Genomic DNA, 21324 nt, shown 5'->3' with positions numbered 1-21324 from the left:
CTGAGCGACTGAACTGAACTGAACCGAACAAAACTTAGACTCAACTTAGACTCAAGGCTATAGAGGACCCTCCAAACCCTGGGTCCTTCCAGCTTGACGGGCAAACATGACCTGTGCGGTGGAACTAAAAGTCAAAAGGCAGCACACCTCATTCTTTGGATGAGTTTCTGGAACATTCTGTGGTTACCGCAGGAAGTGGGAAGTCTGGCAGGTGTGGGAGGGGGAGTACCACAGGTACTACTCCATTGGCTGTAGCAACCTGTGAGCCTTCCTCTGCCACTGGCGCCCTCTGCTGGCCCAGAAGCTGTGGCGCAGCCCCTGAGGCGGTGCTCTGAGGCAGGGAGGGGCTGGGTCCTGCTGCCCAGCTGCTGACCTTCATCTTCCTCTAAGGCCCGTTAGACATGTGGGTGGGAGCGGCCGGTGATGTGGTCTGGGGAGCCAAGGGTGGGCAGGTGCTATTTGTCACCAGATCCCAGCAGACCAGCGTCTTGGAGACCTCAACACTGGAGAAAAAAAAGGATTGTCTTCAGATTGGTTTTCTCTGTCCTTTTGATGTGGGGGACACATCTCAGACTCATCACTCATGAGAGCAAAGCGGGTTGATGGGTCAGTGTCGGAGGGTGTGGCGGCTGGGAGAGGGCCACGCAAATGTCCCTAATGCCTGGAGTCTGGAACAACGGAGAGACTCCGTCTGGCGGCCCAGGAGGTGGCAGTACTCAGGAAGAAGAGACGGTGAGGACTGGCACAGCACCAGCAGGATGGGAGAGAGAAGAGGGCAAGCCCTGGTGATGGGGGCCGTTGCAGGCAGGAGCTCCCGTAGATGCTGGCTCCTGAAAGGGAGAATTAGTTTAGCTGAACCTGAGCTCTGCAGCACCGAAACCCTGGGCAGGTGTGTAACTTTGCCACTGCAGATTTACACTTTTAAAAGCAATTTTGTCTTTTTTGGCGGTGCTGGGTCTTCATTGCCTCGTAGGCAGTGCACAGGGTTCTCATCCGGGTGACATCTCTCACTGTGAGCACTGGCTCTGGGGCTGGGGCTCAGGAGTGTGGGGCACAGGCTTGGGATCTTCCCGGCTCAGGAATTGAACCCATGTCTCCTGTGCTGGCAGGCGGGTTCTTTACCACTAGTGCCACCTGAGAAGCCCAGGGAAGCCCACACAGAGTTACGTTTTGTGTCTCATCAGCAAGTAGACGAGGAGGAAAACATGTTCTAAGATACCGATGCCCAATGTTGGACCTTATTCCGAGCCCTCCTGGTTCTGGCAGAGCAGCTGTGAGGGAGCATGGCTCCCGGGCTCCAGCAAGGGGAGCAGGTTCTTTCTGCAACATCGCACGGGCTGCTCCCTTCACCGGAACACAGGGTTTCCTTCCCCGGAGCGCCAGGCCACGCAGGTGAACTTGAGTTCTGCATCAGCTGGACCCAAGGACCCCAAGCGCTATGTTCTCTGTAAGGGCAGCCACACAGCCCTCGTCTGCTCTCCCAGCACCAGGGAGCAGGTCACCTGCGAGGTCCCGAGAGAGCTGTCAGCTCACTTTTCTTTGATGAAGGCGGCAGTTTATGAGACGGTTTTATGACAGATGACCTTCAAGATTCTGTTGTGCTAGGAAGAGGGAGACAAGAGGAAAAAGCCAAGTTCAATTCCTGAAGAATATTTGTTTAGTGGAGGCTCGTTCCGGACAGAATTTAGCAGCTATACTTGACTCAGACTCTAATAAGACGTCACTTGCCTTCCTGACCCTGGGGACATTGGCCAACTGGACTGATGGCCGCCGTCTCTGCCCCTCCAGCGCTTCCCTGAGCCAGGGCCGTGCTGAGTGCCCGGTGCCCGTCACCCCCTTCAGTCCCCAGGACAACCTTACTTGGCCTTGAGGAAGCTCCGCCCAGGGGTGGACAGTTGCCTGTGACCACACAGGTCTAAGATGTGGGGCTGGAACTCGGCCCTGGGGCTGGCTGACCCCCACGGCTTTCTAGCATCCGATTTTGAGAGGTGCCCTCCCACCCCCAACTCCCCAAGGGCTTTCCTTCCTACAGATAAACCCTAAAGAACGGGCATTCTAGCATTCTTAAACTTCGGGGTGGGGGGGGGGCGCGGTACTTTGTATTTATTCGGCGCGGACTTTCCAAGGTTAAACTTGGCTTATGCTGTTTTTCACTCTTCTTACTGCGTTGGTCGCTGAATCGTGCTTTTTATTTTTGTTTGCTATCTCTCTGTACAGACTTTCTGTAAGATTAACGAGCACTCATTAGTCTCCCACCAAGGCAGAGAGAGGGACCACCATCCACCCATGCGGCTAAGGCTCAGAGAGGCTTCCTGAGTTGCCCAGGGCCACACACCAGAAAGCAGGGTTCAAATCCTGGCAGAGTGCTACCATCTGCCCACTTTGTGGGGCCCATAAGTGCTTGCTGGACCTGAATCTAACAGCTGAGCATTGCTGAAGAGGCAAATAAGTAAATAAATAAATAAGCCCTCATTTATTTGCCTTTTCCTCCTTTGTACACTGTATGATCAAAGATGTAGTTTATATGATGAACTGCAAAGATCTGAGCTGCAGGCCACACTGACTTTCCAGCTCCTGGTACCTAAGTACTTTCAAACAGAGTGCCCAAGTTAGCAGATGAAATTAACCCAAAAGGTAAAAAAAAAAACCAAAAATTTCCACTGCATAACTATTATGAGACTCCACTAGGAATATGAATAAGACCTTCTAAACTGTGAATAAAAATAGAAGTGTAGGAGATCTTGTCTTATAACAGCAATTCTAGGTATGGCTTTCTATATTTAAAAAGTTATCCATATTCTAAAGGTAAACATATGTGCTGTATACACAAACTCACATTTAGGTTTTAAAAGACAATGTGTCCTAATCTCATCAAACATTTAGCAAATAACCTTTGGGTTCACATGAGCCGCCCACACAAAACCCAAAATGAGCTACAGAGAAAACATAGAAAAAGCAACTGTCTGTTGACAACCAGATTTTCTTTCAGTTCTTTGAGTTTTCTGTCTATAAATAATCTGTATGTTTCAAATGTGACCATTTTCTTTCAGTGTGTCTCCTGGCGTGTTCTCACGTAAGTGTGTTTGGAAAATAAGAATTCAGGGTGTAAATCTTGGGAATGACTGAGTTTCTGGAGGGGAGAGATTCAAAATACGTTCTTTTCAGATACCCAGAGTGTCAAAATGAAGCATTAAGGTGACACATTCTTTCTTCAGTGCATCTGTTCATCTTTTAGGGAATCTGGAGTTTGATAAATCACCAGAGATAAAACCATCATTTTTAACCCATGGTAGATCCCAAATGTCAGAAGGAAAAATAGTGCAGTGTCTTCTCTTCATGAATTCCCTTTCTCTTTGCTTGTAAATTATGGGAATTTGTTTCCAGAGAAAATATAATACTTTATTAACTGGAAAATGATGGCTTTTACTCAGAAACGTGAGAGCTGAAGGAGAAAAAAAAGCAGGCACTCCTTTGAGCTATAGTAGCTTAACAAGATTTGATATATGCTCAAAGTGGCATCAAATGTTAGATGGGAAAATGACCATAATATAACTAAAAGGAAGGTTTTCATCAGTATTTCATCAGTATTTTACCTTCTCTTACTGACTCAGGACCTCAATCTGAGCCATCAAAGTGCTTGTTGATCCTTGATGGGGAAACTTTATGTAACATCATTGTAAATAGGGACGGACAAACCTATCTATTGTGATTTTTTTCCCTAAAAATTACTCAGAAATTCTCTTTTAATAGGCAGCCTGGAAAATAAAACAAATACCCACAGATTTCTGTAATTATAGGTGAATATGATTCTGTGTCCAAGAGTGCAGCTAAAAGGACTTGGAATCCAGAAGGCATAAACCTTTCTCTGTTGAGCTCTGTAGGGTAAAAGCACAAAAACCGAAAGAGTAAGTTAGCCAAGAAGACTTACCATGGGGCATGAAGGTGCCCTGGAGCATGTATCAGAGCCTGGGAGAGGTCCCAGGGTGGGCAGACATTGCCGGACTCCCAGGAGACTCCGCAGAGGGCCCCTTGGTGCTGGGTCCTGAAGTGTGGGTAGGATCCAGAGTTGAGAGTGCGGCAGTGCATTCTGGGAGGAGGCTGGTGCAGACGAAGGTGAAGGTGATAAAGTGAAGGGCTGGTCCGGGAGTGCCAGGGCCCCTGTGCCTCTGGAAGGGAGGCTTTTCGGGGAGAGGCCAGGGAGAGCATTGAGAGACAGAGCCTGAGAGAGTGGGCTGCGAGGGTCAGGTGCTGCTTTGGAGAGCTTGGCCTTTCCTGGGTAGACAGTAGGGCGTCAGTGGAGGGGCCAAGGGGGAGAGGGACCTTCTGACCGAGCCTCTCTTGAAGGGGACTTTCCTGGTCCCAGGGAACATCCTACATTGGAGACAGGCCCAGGGTGGGGATGGGTGGAGAATAGAGCCCCAAACCAGTGAGTGTGGCCAGCAAGCAAGAAGACGGAGCTGCAGGGAGATGGTGGTCGTCGGGCCTGAAGGGGTGCTTTTGCCCTGGAGAAGCAGAGGGCCCATGCGAGGGCTGTGGCCCCAGCATGCAGGCAGAGGAGCTGGTGAGACTTAGTTACACAGAGCCGGAGCCTGTCTGCCTGGAGGAATGGCATCTCTGAGTTCCTGTCTTGCTCACAGTCCGAGAGAAGGAGAGTGGGACACAGGCCTGTGTGCCCAGCTTGCTGTCTGGGGTGGATCCCGTGAGCCAGGTGAGCAGGCATGGCAGGGCAGTGACAAGGACAGAGAAGGGGGCGCGGGGAGCCACGGTCTTCGCCTGGCACAGAGGCCCACCCCATGCCCTTACAGCCCATCCCCATGGGCAGGAGGCCGGAACTGCTACACCTTCTCGATACCAAGAAGTTAAACATCCCTCTTCCCGCCCTACGTTGATTCTGAATGCAGAGCTGGAGTTCTTCTGGCAAAGACTCAGCCTTTACACCACTCTCTCTTTTCCTTTCAACATTTCTCTGTTAAACTTTGTGAAGAAGAGGTGGGTGGGGGCCTAAAGAAGCTGGAGTGACAGGTCATTCTGTAAGATGAATTGAGGGCACCGTTGTGCACGGGTGAGAGGCGACGGCTGAGGGACAGCCACTGCCGTCTCCCAGCTTGTGCCACAGAACCAGCGAGGGTCCCTGTCCAGGAGCCCTGGGCACGGACACCAGGGGCGCCTGCCCTCACCCCCTCACCCCCCAGGGCCCTCAGGGAGAGGCAGGCCTGAATCAGCCAGCTGGGACTGAGAGAGAGCGCGAAAGAAAGTCATGAGACAAGACTGCTGAGCGGCTCAGCCCCACGTGTCGTATGTCCAGGCCAGCTGTGCCTGCTAACGAACTTGAGGATGGTGCCGAGTCTCACCAGCCTGATTGCAAAAAGGACAAAGACGCTGTGCGTGTGGCTCATCTCGCTTTCCCCCACTGTTTGTATAAACATGTCCTAATGATGGCATCAAGGCAGAGGCATTTGTGTGAGTTGTAGGGTACGCACCGTGTTGCAGAGTCCTGTCTGTCTTTCAGAAATGGGCTGCAGAGGTTTGGCCGTTGTACATAATTTATCCACCAGCCCATAGAGGGAGAGGCATATGTGTTTCATGCTGGCCTGTCATTTTTTTTTCCTCCCAAACTACCACTTTCCTTTTTTTTTTTTTTACTTCACTTGGTCATTTTTTTCTATGTAGCCCCCTCGCCTCACCCCTCAACCTCAAAGCTAACAACCTCACAGCTAACAGGTATGTTATCTAAAAATCTACTGTTCTCCCTGTATCGGCAGGCTGATCTTTTTGTCACAGAAGGTGGAAAGGCTGAACCAAAGAGGGCTGGACTTTCTCAGATAGGTGGGAGCCTCTGTGGCCCCCACTGAAATGAACAGCAGGGGGACACTTAGGAGCAGTTACAAGGATGGATGTGGACTCGGGAAGAAAGTTACCTCCAGAGACTCTTAAGGAAGAGACCCAGAGCAACCCTGAGCGGGGTTTGGCTACATCTTTCCTCCTCCTGAGGCAGGCAGCTCCTTGAATCAGCCCTGAAGGAGAAGAAAGCAGATACCACAGCTGCTTTCTTTGTGAGGGTTTGGGTTTTTCTGCCTGTTTAAACGTGGAGGCAGGTGGAGCAGAGGGGAGTGAAGCCCTGTGTGTCTGTCTCTGTGCGATGCTGCGATGATGACTTGGGCCCAGACCCGCCCTCCCTCTCCCCACTCCGTCAGCGGTCTCTGCCCCTTTCGTCTTTCAAGTTGGCCTCAGTAGAAACCGGAATGGAGGAGGCTGGCAAAAATCCCGCATTGGGCACGAGAGCACGTGTTGCCCTGACCGGCTCTATGGCGAGGGAACGGCTGAGGACTCGGTGAGCCCTGCTCCTGTTGACCTGCCGTTGTCAGGATGGGCTCTTGTTGTCTGTATCGAAGGTGTGAGGGGTGATCGATTCATGAAATGGAGCTGGCCAGTTAAGGAGAAGCTCCCCTCCTACTCCCCTCCCTGGGGAGCCCTGTGTCCCCACGAATGCACTTCCACCCAGCTCCAAAAACTGGGCTGTGACTTGAGGCCTGTCGGGCAGGACGGGCAAAGAATGAAGTTTGGGCTAAAACCCCAGCTGCGACTTCCCTGGTGGCACAGTGGGTAACAGTCTGCCTGCCAACACAGGGGCCACAGTTTCGACCCCTGGTGCAGGAGGATTCCACGTGCCAGGGGCAATTAAGGCTGTTTGTCACGACCACTGAAGCACCCGTGCCCTAGAACCCCTGCCTTGCAACACGAGAGGCCGCCACAGCAAGAAGGCCACGCACCACCACAAGAGGAGCTCATAACACCACCCGAGCACAACCTGAGATGAGAGCAGAGCTTTAAACTTGGGAGAAGTTGTCAGCATGGGATACAACCAACCACAGTGACGACTGCAGAGGACTGTAGTCACAGAGGAAAACTCTCTAGAGAATTGTATTTTATAGGTAACATTGAAAACTATAATAAAAAATTCCCAGACCATGCTTGCTTTCTTGATGACAATTCATTTTTGCTGATATAATGCTTTTTAAAATATCTGCATGTCTAAACATGACATCTAGACCTGGGGGTCAGAACAGTGGAATCAGACCGTCCCTCCATCTTGAGGCTTGGTATGTTTCTACCAGTTTTTGTGGGCTCTGCGGAGGATGGGCTAGGCCCGAGGGATGGTGAGTGGTTTGGAGCAGTTGGATGGGAAGGGTGAGCTATGCTGCTCTCAAAGGCAGGAGGTGAGACTGCCCAGCAGATGACAGTGAAGAGTGATGGCAAGCAGAGTGAACACAGCTTTGAGTCTGGAAAGAAGTCTGCCTGGGTTCACTCGGTTAAAGCCTTAATGCTTGTCAAAAGAGGTGGATTTAAGTAATCTGAGGGTGGCAGGGAATCATGGGAGCACTTTCAAGAGTGAAACAACACAGTCAAAGCAGCGTGCATGGGAGGCAGTTGTGGTTTTGTGCTTATTTAGACTGAAATAGAAAAGGGTACTCACATGAGTGGCCGTGAGTGAGATTGAGGCCACCAGCACAGAGAAGGGGACTGTCACTTGTGTAAATCATCTTGGTTAACATTCCTAGAGTGTTCATGGCCAGCTAAGATGGATTGTGAATATTGTTTTGCAAATATTCTTGGTTTCTCTCCACCATCTTGTTGGAGAAAGATGGTTGGGGAAACTCAACCTGAAATATTTGGGGGAGTTAGTGGTGTTTGCTCAGGTCAACACTGGGGTCTCATCATTCATACCAAGAGAAGACTTGCTGGGGGTTTTACGGGGATCACAGTGGAAACTTGAGACAGAAAACACAGCGCTGCCAGATTTACAGAGGCGGGAGGAGTCCTCTAGATGGTGGTCACAGGGAACGGACGTGCAGTGTGGTCAAGGGGGGCAGGACGGGCCATATGACCCTCCCGGTGGCTTGGTTTTTAGTATTTATTGTTGGGGATTCCCTGGTGGCTCAGACGGTAAAGAATCTGCCTGCAATGCAGGAGACCCAGGTTTGATCTCTGGGTTGGGCAGATTCCCTGGAGAAGGGAATGGAAACCCACTCCAGTATTCTTGCCTGGAGAATTCCATGGACAGAGGAGCCTGGCGGGCTACAGTCCATGGGGTCGCAAAAAGTGAGACAGAACTGAGCAACTCACACACACACACACACACACACACACATACACCCACCCTGTGCTATACAGTTGGTCCTTATTAGTCATCTAGTTTATATACAGCAGTGTGTATGTCAGTCCCAACCTCCCGACGTATCCCCCTCCCCCTTCCCCCCACTGATAACCATGTTTGTTTCCTACATCTGTGACTCTATTTCTGTTTTGTAAATAAGCTCATTGGTACCATTTTAGGATGGAGCTTTGCTGATGGTCACGGCCCGGGCTCTCATGTGATAATCCCAGCTGACAAGGGTGAAGTGGTTGTGCTAGCCTTGCCCCCCACCTCCCCAGGGCGGGCTCTGTTCCCCTCGAATGTATCACCAAGGAAAGACGGTGGCATGTCACCTCTGTGGGTTAACACCACGATGTCTTTCTCTGTACAGAGAGCCTCAGGGCCCACGGGGAGGCCACTCACTCTTTCTTTTTCTTCCTTTCCAGTTACTTTAGAGCAGTTCTGCCTGGCTGTAAGGAACTGTCCTGACCAGGAGGACCAGGCTTTGTTAAAGAAGGTATGTTCCCGAAAGGAAGCCCTGATGCCCGAGAGCCTCGCAGCACTTTTATTGCCCTAAGGAGAGATTCACTCTTACAGGCAGGAGTAAATTTATCATCTCTGAATTCTGCGCTCCTCGGGGATACACTTGTCATCAGCGGCTAGGAGGATTGCTGGTTAATGAGCACGGCCGCTTTCCTCAGAGAACAGCAAAGTGACGGGGAAGTGGGTGTCAGCCACGAGCGGGGGTCTGTGCAATTCTCCAGAGGGCTCAGGGGGTTCTACTTACGCTTATCTGACAGATCCTTGATTCTGTGAGCAGATTTATGAGGCTTGGCCAAATTCTATAACTCTCGCCATACTTTTTAATTAAGACAGAGGATTCCACGCGCCCCTTGTCTGCCACATCCTCACTTTCGTCACTGTGGGGAACGCTTCACAAAGGAGACCATTCGTATGAACCACGGGAAGGGGCGTCTGATGTCATCGCTTCCTCCCCCTTGGGTGGGAGAAAGACTTTTCTTTTCTTGGTGACCATCGCTTTGTTTCCTTCCAAATGGACAAAGGAGAACAGATGCGGTCTCATCTACATTTTGGTTCTACATCTGGGTTGAGCCAAATGTGTGAGAAAGCCTGACCAACACCCTGCCTGCATTTAATTAAAACTTGGCCATTGGAGGCAGGAAGTGGTAGACACCAGCAGATGACTAAGGAATATGCACTCTTTTCCATCCATGGCTAAGGCTGTTCTCACCTGGAAACTCTCCTTGGGCTGACCAGGAGGCATCTGCATTTCCGTGATGTCACTGCATTTCTGTGTCGTCAGGAAACCACATGTGCCAGGGATTGCATTTCTTTACTTGAATACCATGCCAGGTGTTCTCTGACTTTAGAAATGGGTGGAAAATAGAGGGCGTCACTAAAAGGGATTTTCAACTCATTTGCCTAAGATGTGATATTTTCAGTCTGTCTTTTTTTTTTTTTTTTAAGCTTTCAGTAATGTTGATTTTATAAACAGAAGTTCTGATACCAAACTTTGGGCTTGCCCGGGAGAACTGACCCGCCAGAGTCCTGGTTCTAATACGCTGACTTTGAATGGCATCCATGGAGGCACAGGAGCTTTGCTTGGCATTTTGAGGCCATCCACTCCAAGTTCTTGGCACTCCCCACCGAGGCCCATTCCCCCAGGATCACCTTCCCTGCCGGGTACAGGCGGTATTGCTGTGATCGTAGAGTAGCTCTTGGGTCCCAGACACTCACCTCTTTTTAAAAAATTCAGATGTTTTAAATGTTATTTTATTAATGGAGTATAATTGCTTTACAATGTTGTGTTAGTGTCTGCTGTGCAACAAAGTGAAGCAGCTTTATGTGTACATCCATCCCCTCCCTCTTTGGCCTTCCTGCTCCACCCCTCGAGGTCATCACGGAGCACGGGCTGAGCTCCCTGTGTTATACAGTGGGCTCCCGCAGGCTCTGTTTCACACGTGGTGGGGGGGCGTGTATGTCAGTCCTACCTTCTCAGTTTGCCCCAGTCCCCCTGCCCTGTGTCCACACGCCCACTCTCTGCACCCACATCTCTATTCCTGCCCTGAAAGTGAGTCCGTCTGCACCCTCTTTCTAGATCCCATGCTGTGCGTGCTATGCTCAGTCACTTCCATTGTGTCCAACTCTGTGACCCTGTGGATTGTAGCCCACCAGTCTCCTCTGTCAGTGGGATTCTCCAGGCAAGAACACTGGAGTGGGTTGCCACGCCCTCCTCCAAGGGCTGTTCTTAACCCAGGGGTCAAACCTATATCTCTTCCGTCTCCTGCATTGCAGGTGGATTCTTTACCCACTGAGCCCCCTGAAAAGCCCTTCTAGGTTCCATAAATATGCATTAATCTGTTAATATGATATTAGTCTTTCTCTTTTTGACGTAACATTACTCTGTATGACAGACTCTAGGTTCATCCACGTCTGTACAAAGGACCCAATTTTGTTCCTTTTAATGTCTGTGTAATATTCTGCTGTATATATATACCACATCTTTATCCATTCATCTGCTGATGGACATTTAGGTTGCTTCCAGTCACCTTCCAGGTGACCGGGCTGTAGCACCTTTGGTTCTTTCTTCTTGTTTGGTCCAGCATTTTCTCCCACCATCTCCTCCTTCCTGTTTCTTTCTTTCTTCTCCTCCTCATGTCCATCTTTCCCTGTGTTCCCCTCTCCATGCCTCTGTGGGCTGAACCTACTGTGTGCCACTTGATCCTGCTCCTGAGCCCTGCATGGAGGTTACCTGGGCATCTCAGAGGCAGCATGGGATGGAGAGGTCAGAGCATGGAGCTCAGTGCCAGGAGACCAGACCAGGCTTGTGTCTCACTGTCCCCGAGGCCTCCATGACTGAGATGCTGTGGCCACTCTCTTCACATCCATAGAGAGAATATAGAGACAGATGCCACTCAAAGCCTCTTCCTTCTCTCAGTTTTTCTTTTTCTTTAAAGACTTTTTTTTTCATCTGGACCATTGTTTAAGTCTTTATTGAATTCGTTACAATATTGCTTCTGTTTTACAGTTTTGGTGTTTTGACCACAAGGCATGTGGGATCTTAGTTCCTTGACCAGGGATCGAACCTGCACACCCTGGTTTGGAAAGTGAAATCTTCACCATTGGACTGCCAGGAAAGTCCCTTCCTTTTACTTTCTCACCCTCCCCCCACTGCCATGCACATAATGCCCCAGGCTGTCTCGTTGGGAACATTTGGCTAGAAACTAACAATTGCATACTCTGTAATGACCTATATAGGAAAAGAATCTAAAATAGGGTGACTATGTGCATATGTATCGAAATCACTGATTCATTTTGCTGTACACCTGAAGCTAACACAGCATTATAATTTAACTATACTCCAATAAGAATTTATTTTTAAAAAAACTAGCAGTTGGGAGTGGAAGAGGGTTCAGATAGCCCGAGGTGTCCTGGAATAATCTCCAGTGACATTGACTATTTCATGTCTTTCCCGTTGGTCTCTGCAGACTGTGTGGCTGTTGCAACCGAGGATGATGTCTGTGGCTGTTTTCTCAATATCTGTAGTTATTTGAACCGGCATCATCAAAGAAATTTCACTCAACAAAAATGAGCGCTCAGTTCATATATACTGAAACTGTTCTATGATTTTTTTTTTCAGGAGATTGAGGTTTTTTAATGTCACATATCAGAGCGCATCACGTGGGCGTGAGAGTGGTGTGCAGGATTTTTGTAGATGGTTCTGTGGGAGAATATGCTCAGGGTGACAGTAGATCGTTCTGACTACAACCAGCCTGCGGTCCAGTTTCTGTTTACTTGGGCGAGCTGTTCACTTCCTATATTCTCTGCAACCAGCTTAAATATTTAACCCCACCTCATTGGGAGAAAGTTGTTGCAGGCAAAAAAATGCAGATGGAGACTGGCTCTGATGTTTTTTAAAAGTTATATTTGCATGTGTACTGTGACATTCTCACACCATTCCGGATATTTTGAGACCTGTGTGTGCGTGCCCAGTCGCTGCAGTTGTGTCTGACTCTTTGTGACCCCATGGACTGTAGCCTGACTGGCTCCTCTGAGCATGGGATTCTCTAGACATGAATACTGGAGTTGGTTACCATTTCCCACTCCAGGGGATCTTCCCGACCCATCCAGGGGTTAAATTCACATCTCTTGCATCTCCTGCATGGGCAGGCTGACTCTTTACCACTGCGCCACCTCGGAAGCCCCCACTTGAGACCTAAGGGTAGATATTTCATGATCTGTGAGGGTGCTCTGGAAACAGACTGCAGGGAAGATGCAAAAGATGGACACATAGCAGTTGAGCCCATGTCTGATACCCCTGGGAAAACAGAGCCAGAGAGGGGGGCTTTGGAGATGGCAGAGACCAGAGCCTTCGTGTGACAGCCAAGAAGAGCAGGACAGGGAGAAGCCGTGGTCCTCTGCAGTAGATTTGGGGTCACAAAGCCAGTGCTTTGGACCCTCAGTCTGAGCTTCTTGCTGGGACCTCTGCCCAGATGAGCAGATTCACAGAAAACCTGCCACCTTGGCCACAGCAGAGCCACACAGGAGGTAAGACCAATGACGCCATGGGTGCCGTGCTGCGGCTGCTGTGTGGGATCCCTCTCGGCTTACTGTCAGTCACACCCCGTTTTCTGAGAATACTGTGAGGCAGGAAGAAACTGGCTCCTCCATGACTCAGTTTCCCCAGCTGTGTGCATGCTCAGCTGTGTCTGACTCTTTGAGACCCCATGTACTGTAGCCCATCAGGCTCCTCTGTCCATGGGATTTCCCAGGCAAGAATACGGAAGTGGGATGCCATTTCCTCCTCCAGATGCCAAGTAGAGGTCAAGGCTATTGATGACTTGGTTTTTCCCACCACTGTGGCCCTATTAAGGGGCTGGAGAAGAGATGCCAAGGGTAGGACAGCTGTCATTAGGGTTTGCCTCACAGGCAGATTTCACTACGATTTGAACCACAGAAAAGATTTAGATCCCATAAACGACTTATGACCCCATTCACTTTCAGTCCCTGTATTGACGGTTTCTTCACTCATTCTTTTTCATTGTTTTCACCTTGGCCTCACTGGAGCTCCACTGTGGCATGCTGGCTTCTCTTGTGGAGCTTCGTTGCCATGGCGTGTGGGATGTTAGTTCTGCGACCAGGGATTGAACCCACATCATCTGAGCATTAGAAGCTCAGAGACGGCCACTAGACCACCAGGGAAGTCCCTCTTCTTTCATTCCTAGTTCTACTTGCTGTCACCACCCTGGAGAGCTCATCTACTCCTCACCTCTGCCCCACTCCCCACTCCCCTGTGGCTCCAGATCGCGCGTGAGCCGCAGCCCCACGCTTGAGCTCACGCAGCAGCTGGACCCTCCTCCCGTCTCTGGTCTCTGTCCTGCCTCCTCAGCCTCGGGCCGGGCCGTGAACCATTCACAGCTCTGTCCGGGGGTTGCCGAGCCAGAGCTGGTGCATCTGTTCCCTTGGCAGCATCTTTCAGAGTTAACCCTTTCCTCTGTCTCAGAACAGAGCAGCTGGGCCTGGTCCATTGAGGGCAAGACTGGTCTCCACTCTACCAGGCTCCTGCATGTGACCTTGGCAGGTCATTTTGACCTCTTTCAGCCCAGTGTCCTCTTCTGATAAAAGAGATTGAATGTGATTATTTCAAAGACCCATCCAGCAACCACATTCTGAAAATCTGTGCCTGGACATTGTTGACAAGCTTGCAATTCTAAACATGCTTGAGAATGAATGGTGCTGGCCCTCAACTGTCTGTCTCCCTACTTCAGGGTCAGCCAAATGAGCCTTCGTGTCCCTCTCTGGATCAGTTTCCGGCCCTAACTTCCTCTATCCTTTGAAACAGGGAGATCATAGAACTTGCATTTAAACCTGGACTCTTTTTGTGAGTGAAAGGGGGCACTGGTAAAAATTAAGCTTGGATGACTGAACATAAACCCCGACTGTCCCAGGTGAATCCAGGCATCTGATGAGCCTGTTTTTGAATCAGGTCCAAAATCCCTTTCTCATCAAATGGCTCTAGGTTGCCTATCAGACTTTGTTCTCAGTGTTTGATTCAGCTGGTTCCTGTAACCCCCCTACCTCCAGGATGGTCTCCTCTTAAAAACTGGTGGTCCACTGGCTAAGACTCCATGCTCCCAGCAGAATGGAGCTGGGTTTGATCCCTGGTCAGGGAACTAGATCCCACGTGCCACAGCTAAAAGATCCTGCATGTTGCAGTTAAGACCCAGCACAGCCAAAATAAAGATTTTTTAAATTGCTTCCTCTTTTCAGTGATGGAAACTGGCCATAAGACAGGCTCCTTGGTACCAGTCTGCATTTGGACCATCATTTTCTAAATCAAATATAAATTATCACAGTGCCTTAGTCTATTCCCTGGGGTCTTACTTCCACACCTGGCAGCAGCTGTTTCCAGTTTGGGTATGAGACAGCAGCCCAGCAAGGACCCTCACTGGGACAAAAACATCACAAGATGGTAACCTGCTGGGTCTCCCTGCCTCCCTTTGGAAAAGCAAGTAGGATGTTCTGGGGAAATAGCCCTTCCTGATTTGTGCTGCTCCCCCTGGGCCAGGGCACAAGAGCTAGCTGAAGGAGCTTCTACTTGACCTGCTATAACCGAAGGGTTGTCTCAGAGCCAGACCTCCCCATTCCAGGGATACTGAGTGAGTGCCTGGAATATTCCCCACACTGCAGCCCCCAGTGCAGTCCTGCCTCAGCCACTCTGCCTCTGGGCTCTGGCTGGAAGCACTGTATAAAGTTCAAGATTGGCTTTTTGATATCATACCACATGTGCGTGCATGCTAAGTCGCTTCAGTCGTGTCCGACTCTTCGTGACCCCATGGACCCTAGCCTGCCAGGTTCTTCAGTCCATGGGATTCTCCAGGCAAGAATGCTAGAGTGGGTTCCTGTGTCCTCCTCCAGGGGATCTTCCAGAACCAGGAACTGAACCCTCATCTCCTATGTCTCCTGCATCGGCAGGCAGGTTCTTTACCACTAGCGCCATTTGGGAAGCTCCTTCATACCCCATAGACTATAGAAAATGGTAACAAGAGCCAAGCTGCCTGCTCAGGAGTAAATCGAGCCATCTTGACTCTCTGCTCCTCAAACTGCAGACCTCTGGTGGGGCTGTCACACCAGCAGTGATGCTCCAGCCAGTCTCCGTTTGACTGACAGATGGACAGCCCGTCTGTGGCAAGGCCAACGGTATCTAGACCTTTGGACGCAAGCAGAGCAGTTTGAGCATCTGCTGTCTGCCTGACTGGCACGTGCAGGGGCCGTCAGAGTGGAGGGCACACTTTCAGGGTGCTGAAAAAGGCCAAGAAAACCCGCAGAGCTGATTCCCAGGGAAGGCTCCACTGACCAGAGGCATGCGAGCTTCCTGAGCATTTTCATCAGCTCCCAAGTATTCACGCTGCCCCCAAAGGTACAGGCAATGCCAGACAGACATGGAGGGAAGAAGGCCAAGCCCTCCTCCCCCACCTCCCCTCCCCACTGTGGTCTGGCCCAATGGGGCTGTTTCTCTGTCTCATGATGTTCTAGGAACTCAGACACACAAGTCTTTCTTGAAATTTGAAGCCCCCTAGTGAGTGACATGGCCTGACCCTTCCATTTCCCAAGTTTACAAAATACTAAGTTTTTACAAAATACCAAGTTTTTACAAAATACCAGGTTTTTACAAAATACCAAGTTTACAAAATACAACTTTTTCCTGGAAATGGGCCTTTTTTCCCCACGTGGTGGAATGCTAACAGGACAGGATTGTTGAAACCATTGAGAGTTTTCAGCAGAAAAATGATGACTGTACCTTGAAACCATTGAGAGTTTTCAGCAGAAAAATGATGACTGTACCTTAGCACGGGACTGGCAGAGCCTTGAGGAGAAAAGGAATTTTCCACATGAGCGCTCCACTGATTCACCTCCCCTCAAAGGCTTAGAAACACCCCAGCAAGCTGGTTATCTTGTGTTCCTCCAATTGTCCTTGCCACAGTGACACTTTCTGCTTGGCTTCTCCCCCAGCTCTCCTCAGCCGGCCTGTTCCCTCCGTGTGGCTCGGCCGAGGGAACAGGGTCCGGGTTGGGGAATGGCTCACTGCCCTGCGAGGGGCCTTTTGTCTGCCTCTGTGCTGTGGAGGAGGCCTCCACTCCTGCAGCGCTCACCGCGGCAGCCCCAGCGTCAGGCAGGGGCTTTGCAGGGGACCGTCCCCGGCTCGCAGGCGGCTGGCAGCGGCAGTTGGAGCCTGTCAAGTGGGCGAGGTGGGGTTTTTCCCTCTTTCCTTCATTCTAACTGCTCTTTCTTCCTTTTCTCAACACGTGTAGGTGGCAGCTGGTCTAAGCACCAAACCCAGCAGCCGAAGGTGATGGCCAGCGCCTCCCTCTGAGTACATGGGGAAAGTGGGACGTCCTCCGTTCTGTCGGTGGCCCTTTTCCTACCCGAGGACCCCGGCGTGGCCCCTTGCCTTTGAAAGTGTCCTGGGCCCCAGGGCAGGAAACAAGAGCAAACATCCTGTGTGTGCACCACACATGCCCGCAGCCCCCGCTTAAGCATCTGGGGCCAGTCAAGGGCTCAGGCCTCCCACACAGAAAGGAGAGTTCCTAGCTGGGGCTTGACTCCATTTTCCAGGCCCAGTCCAGCATGAAGAGGGTCAGTCCGTGCTGCAAACTCCATGAGCCGAGATCACTAAGGGTGGTGGGGTCTGCACTGGTGAAACCCCATCCTTTTCTCTAATGTTTTCCTGCTACCTTCTCTGCTCCTTTCAAGTCAGAGCCACACAGGAAAAAGCAAGCGTGTGGCTGAAAATCTTCTAAGGCAGCTGCTCCGCCATGTTCATTGAGGACCCATCGTGAGCCAAGTGATGGTTTTCTAGTACCTGGCTTGTTTGAAGAATGTATTTCAGGCTTTTAAATATATATTTAATAAGGGAAAAGAGCTACAAGTGACATAGAAATCAACTTTCAGATGTAGTGTTCCAGCTGTAAATGAGTTTCCTTCATTCCTGTACCTTTATGCCATGAAGGCCCTAGAAGGCCTCCTTCCCTTCATCCCTAGTTCTCTCCCCACAAGGTCAAGTTCATGCCAAGGCTCTGCAGGGCATCTCAAACCAATGCCCCCAGATCTCAGGTGCATTTATCTCTCCTAGTGAAATTTTAATTTTAGAATAAATCTTCGGGGCCTAGGATTAACTTTTTAACTCAAGGAAATAAATGTCCAGTAGAATTGCAGGCTCCCTGATAGGTCAACAGAAGAGTTGGTTATTTTGTTGGCTGTCTGCACCTACCTGCCACAACCCCTCTTCAGAAACATCTGTGAGTAGCTATTACATGCTAGGCACTGTGCTAGGCCCTGGGGGTGTTATAATCAATAGGACCTGGCCCTCACCCGCAGCTCCCTGGCTATTAGATGAGACTCCCCAATAAGTAAGCGCATTGTAGTGGGCTACGTGGTACAAGGGAGGAAATTGGGGGTGTTAACAAAGCATTCAGCTGGGGTGCCCAACACAGCATAGATTAGAGGAGACCTGCCAGAGGAGGCGGCATTCGTGTTAAGTTTCTGCAGGAAATTAAATTTAACCAGCTGTGTGGGTTCCACTGTGCTTACTGGTGGGGTCAGTGTGAGAAGTTGTGCTCTGTATTTTCCATTTATAGAGTGTTTCAGGTGCACCGATGTGTGTCTTGAGAGCTGGCTGCTGCAGTAGGGGACCCAGCCAGCTGCCACTTCAGGGGAGAGGTCTCCAGAAGCTTCCATCCTTGTTGGCCATGCACCTTTCCCCCATGTGCTCTTTGTGCTTGCTCAGTCGTGTCCGACTCTCTGTGACCCCATGGACTATAGCCCGCCAGGCTCCTCTGTCCATAGGGTTTCCCAGGCAAGAATACTGCAGTGGGTTGTCATTTCTTCCTCCAGGGGCTCTTCCTGACCTAGGGGTCAAACCTGCATCTCATGCACTGGCAGGCAGATTCTTTACCACTGAGCCGCCCGGGGTGCCCTAGCAATCCTGAAGTTCCAGCATTCAGCATTCCTTCCCTTGGTTCGGAAGGTTAATGTCAGACTCAGGTGTCTCTGAGAGGGCATGTAGCAGAGGCCATCATCCACCTCCTCCACAAAGCTCCCCTGTCAGGGGAAACAGACTGAAGGCTTTCCGGGTTCAAAGGCTGTCATGTGAAAACTGCACACGTGCCTGATTACCTAAGAGGAGCGTATGGCCGCATAGATGAATGGTGCAACAGGTGAGACATTACATCTGCTCTGCCCTTGACGCTCTTTTGTCAAGCGTCTAAATCAATATCTAAGTGGAAAGCCAGCTGAAGAGCAGAAAAGCCATGTTCAGAACGGCAGCACACTTGCCCGAGTGCAGAGAGCATCATTGTGGGGGCCATTCCCGCTTCCGCCAGCCGGGCCTGAGTCATGCGGAGGGAGCTCCTACCCGAACACTCTCCCCTCCACATCCTCTGTGCACGGCTCTAGGGGACAGCTTTCATTTCAGACTTTTCTAGAAGACGAGAAAGAGGGAGAGGAAATCCCTGGAGACACGAAAACTAGACAAATCTGCTGAAAGCCATCTGTAGGAAAATGAAAGCAAAATTTGGCCCTAGGGAACTAAAATTAGTGGGAGGAGAAAACAGGGCCTGGCCCCAGAGTTGTCATTTTGCCATTTAAATAAAGAGATCAAGATGCTGAAGTGTGCAGGAGAATTTTCTTGAGTGACTTACCCAGAATATGGAGAAATTTCATCAGGGAATTTTAGGGCTGTGAGTCCAGGCTTCTTGTTGTTTAGTAACTAAGTTGAGTCTGACTCTCTTGAGACCCCATGGACTGTAGCCTGCCAGGCTCCTCTGTTCATGGGATTTTGCAGGCAAGAATACTAGAGTGAATTGCCATTTCCTTCTCCAAGGGATCTTCCCAACCCAGGGACCAAACCCATGTCTCCCCCATTGACAGGTGGATTCTTTACCACTGAGCCACCTGGGAAGCCCTGAGTCGAGGCTACTAGACATTAACAGGATTGTCAAGTGGCTTTCCCAGCACAGAGTGAAGGCAACATTTGTATTCAGGTTATATGGGGGCTCATGATGGATGGAGCTGATGGAGGGGCAGAGCTGGGCTCTCATACTCAGGCAGCTTCCTTGCCTGCAGCCGAAGACACTTGTGCTCTGATTGAAAACCGGAAATGTTATGAGACTTGAAGATTTCTGCTCCCTAGACCTGCACAACTCTTCCTCTTTCCCTTACTAAATGTTGTGTTCTCAGTCACTCAGTCGTGTCTGATTCTTTGTGATCCCATGGACTGTAACCTGCTAGGCTCCTCTGTCCATGGGATTCTCAAGGCCAGAACACTGAAGCGGGTTGCTATTTCCTCCTCCAGGGGATCTTTCCGACCCAGGGATTGAAGCTGGGTCTCTTGTGTCTCCTGCGTTGGCAGGCAGATTCTTTACCACTGAGCCACTTGGGAGGTCCTACTAAAATTGTAGCTGGTCTCTTTTGGGTTAACTTTACATTCAAAAGTCTACTGAAACACACACACACGGCATGGTTATCAAGTTTGAGAGAGGAAAAAAGAAAAAGATTAGTTAGCTCGACTCCCTTCCGCTCCTAGGACCCAGCAAGATGCCTGGCACACAGTCAGCTCTCAAGAGGTAAGAAGAGGGAGGAGAGAGGGAGAAAGCAGGGAGAAACTTACTTGTGGAATAAGTGCCAGGAAAACGGCCAGCATGAAGGTACCAGTCACCTGACTACTACTTCTCAGGTGTCTCCTAGTGGAATGTTTTCCCTTTGGGGAAAGTCTTTCCATCTTAATTTCTCCTAGGACTGTGAAAAGAACAAGATGGGGATTAGACAACTTGATGTGTTCTTGAAACTTTTGTCTGATGGGAAGGGCAGCTAGGAAAAATCTATTGGTAATTGTTTGATTAGTATATAATATTTTGGAAGTACTTTCACAGAAAATATAACATTAAGTGTTAGGATTAAGACTGATTATATAAATGAGATAAACCTACTATTAAAAGTGAAAGGCTCTCAGACGGAATGAAAAACAAAACCCAGTTGCATGACGTATACAAAAATGCAGACCCCTGCTTCCAGGAAGATGAAGAAGGGAAAATTCTTATTCCTATTCTTTCTGCTAAGTTCAGTGAAAATAATGGACATGAGGTGCAAAAACAACCATAGGAGAACTCTGAAAACAGACCTCAGGACCAGTTGACTCACCAGTAAAGAATCTGCCTGCAATGCAGGAGACCTGGGTTGGGAAGATCCCCTGGAGAAAGGCAATGACTACCTACTCCAGTATTCTTGAACAGAAAAGGCTGGCAGAATATTAAGCATAGACTTACCATACGATCCAGAAATTTCACTTTTGGGCAAAGAGTTGAAAATAGTGGCTTGAATGGGTATTAGCACACCCATGTTCATAGCAGCACTAATTATAGCAACTAAAATGTGGAAGCAATCCCAGTATCCACGGATGGATGAATGGATAAGTAAAAAATGTGGTGTATACATGCAACAGAATGTTATTCAGCCTTAAAAAGGGAAGGAAACTCTGACACAGGCTACAGCATGGAGGAACCCCAACTATATACATTATGCTAAGTGAAAAAGTCAGACACAAAAGAACATGTACTGTGTGAATCCATTTATATGAGGTACCGAGAGTAGTTAAATTCATTGGGACAGACAATAGAATAGTCCCTTTCCAAGGACCATGGAAAATGGAGAATGAGGAGTTATTATTTAATGGGTACAGAATTTCAGTTCTGCAAGATAAAAAAAAATTCTAGAGACAGATGGCGGTGATGGTTGTAAAGCCAATAACAGATGAGGAACCAGGAATGGGAGGAAGTTGGGATCAGTTCTGGGTTAAAATAAATCAGAAGGAAGGACCTGGCTGAAAGCTCTTCTACAAGTTGCCAAACTGTCTACATAAAGTACAGACAGCCCTCCATACCCACAGATTCCACATCCAAGGATTCAACCCACTGCAGATCAAAAATATTTGAAAAAAAATTCCAGGAAGTTCCAAAAAGTAAAACTTGGATTTGCTGCACACTGGCACCTGTTTACAGCATTTACATTGTATTTACAACTATTTACATAGCCTTTGCCTTGTATTAGGTATTGTAAGTCATCTAGAGACGATTTAAACTATAGCAGAGAATATGTGTAGGTTTTATGAAATA

The 21324-nt window shown here is 49.4% G+C and overlaps 1 protein-coding gene across 1 annotated transcript in view; it reads left to right on the top strand.

Moving 5' to 3' along the window:
* ACOXL (acyl-CoA oxidase like) overlaps positions 1 to 8711 on the top strand; it is a 253991-nt gene extending 245280 nt beyond the window's left edge. The window contains exon 16 of the mRNA XM_040224793.1: positions 8581 to 8711. Coding sequence (XP_040080727.1) covers positions 8581 to 8711 — 131 coding nt within the window. The remainder of the gene's footprint in view (positions 1 to 8580) is intronic.
* Positions 8712 to 21324: the final 12613 nt, after the last annotated feature.

This window comes from Oryx dammah, unplaced genomic scaffold (genome assembly GCF_014754425.2).
Source record: "Oryx dammah isolate SB20612 unplaced genomic scaffold, SCBI_Odam_1.1 HiC_scaffold_25, whole genome shotgun sequence".
In the NCBI taxonomy this organism is placed as follows: domain Eukaryota; kingdom Metazoa; phylum Chordata; class Mammalia; order Artiodactyla; family Bovidae; genus Oryx; species Oryx dammah.
This window is presented reverse-complemented; position numbering and strand designations above follow the sequence as displayed.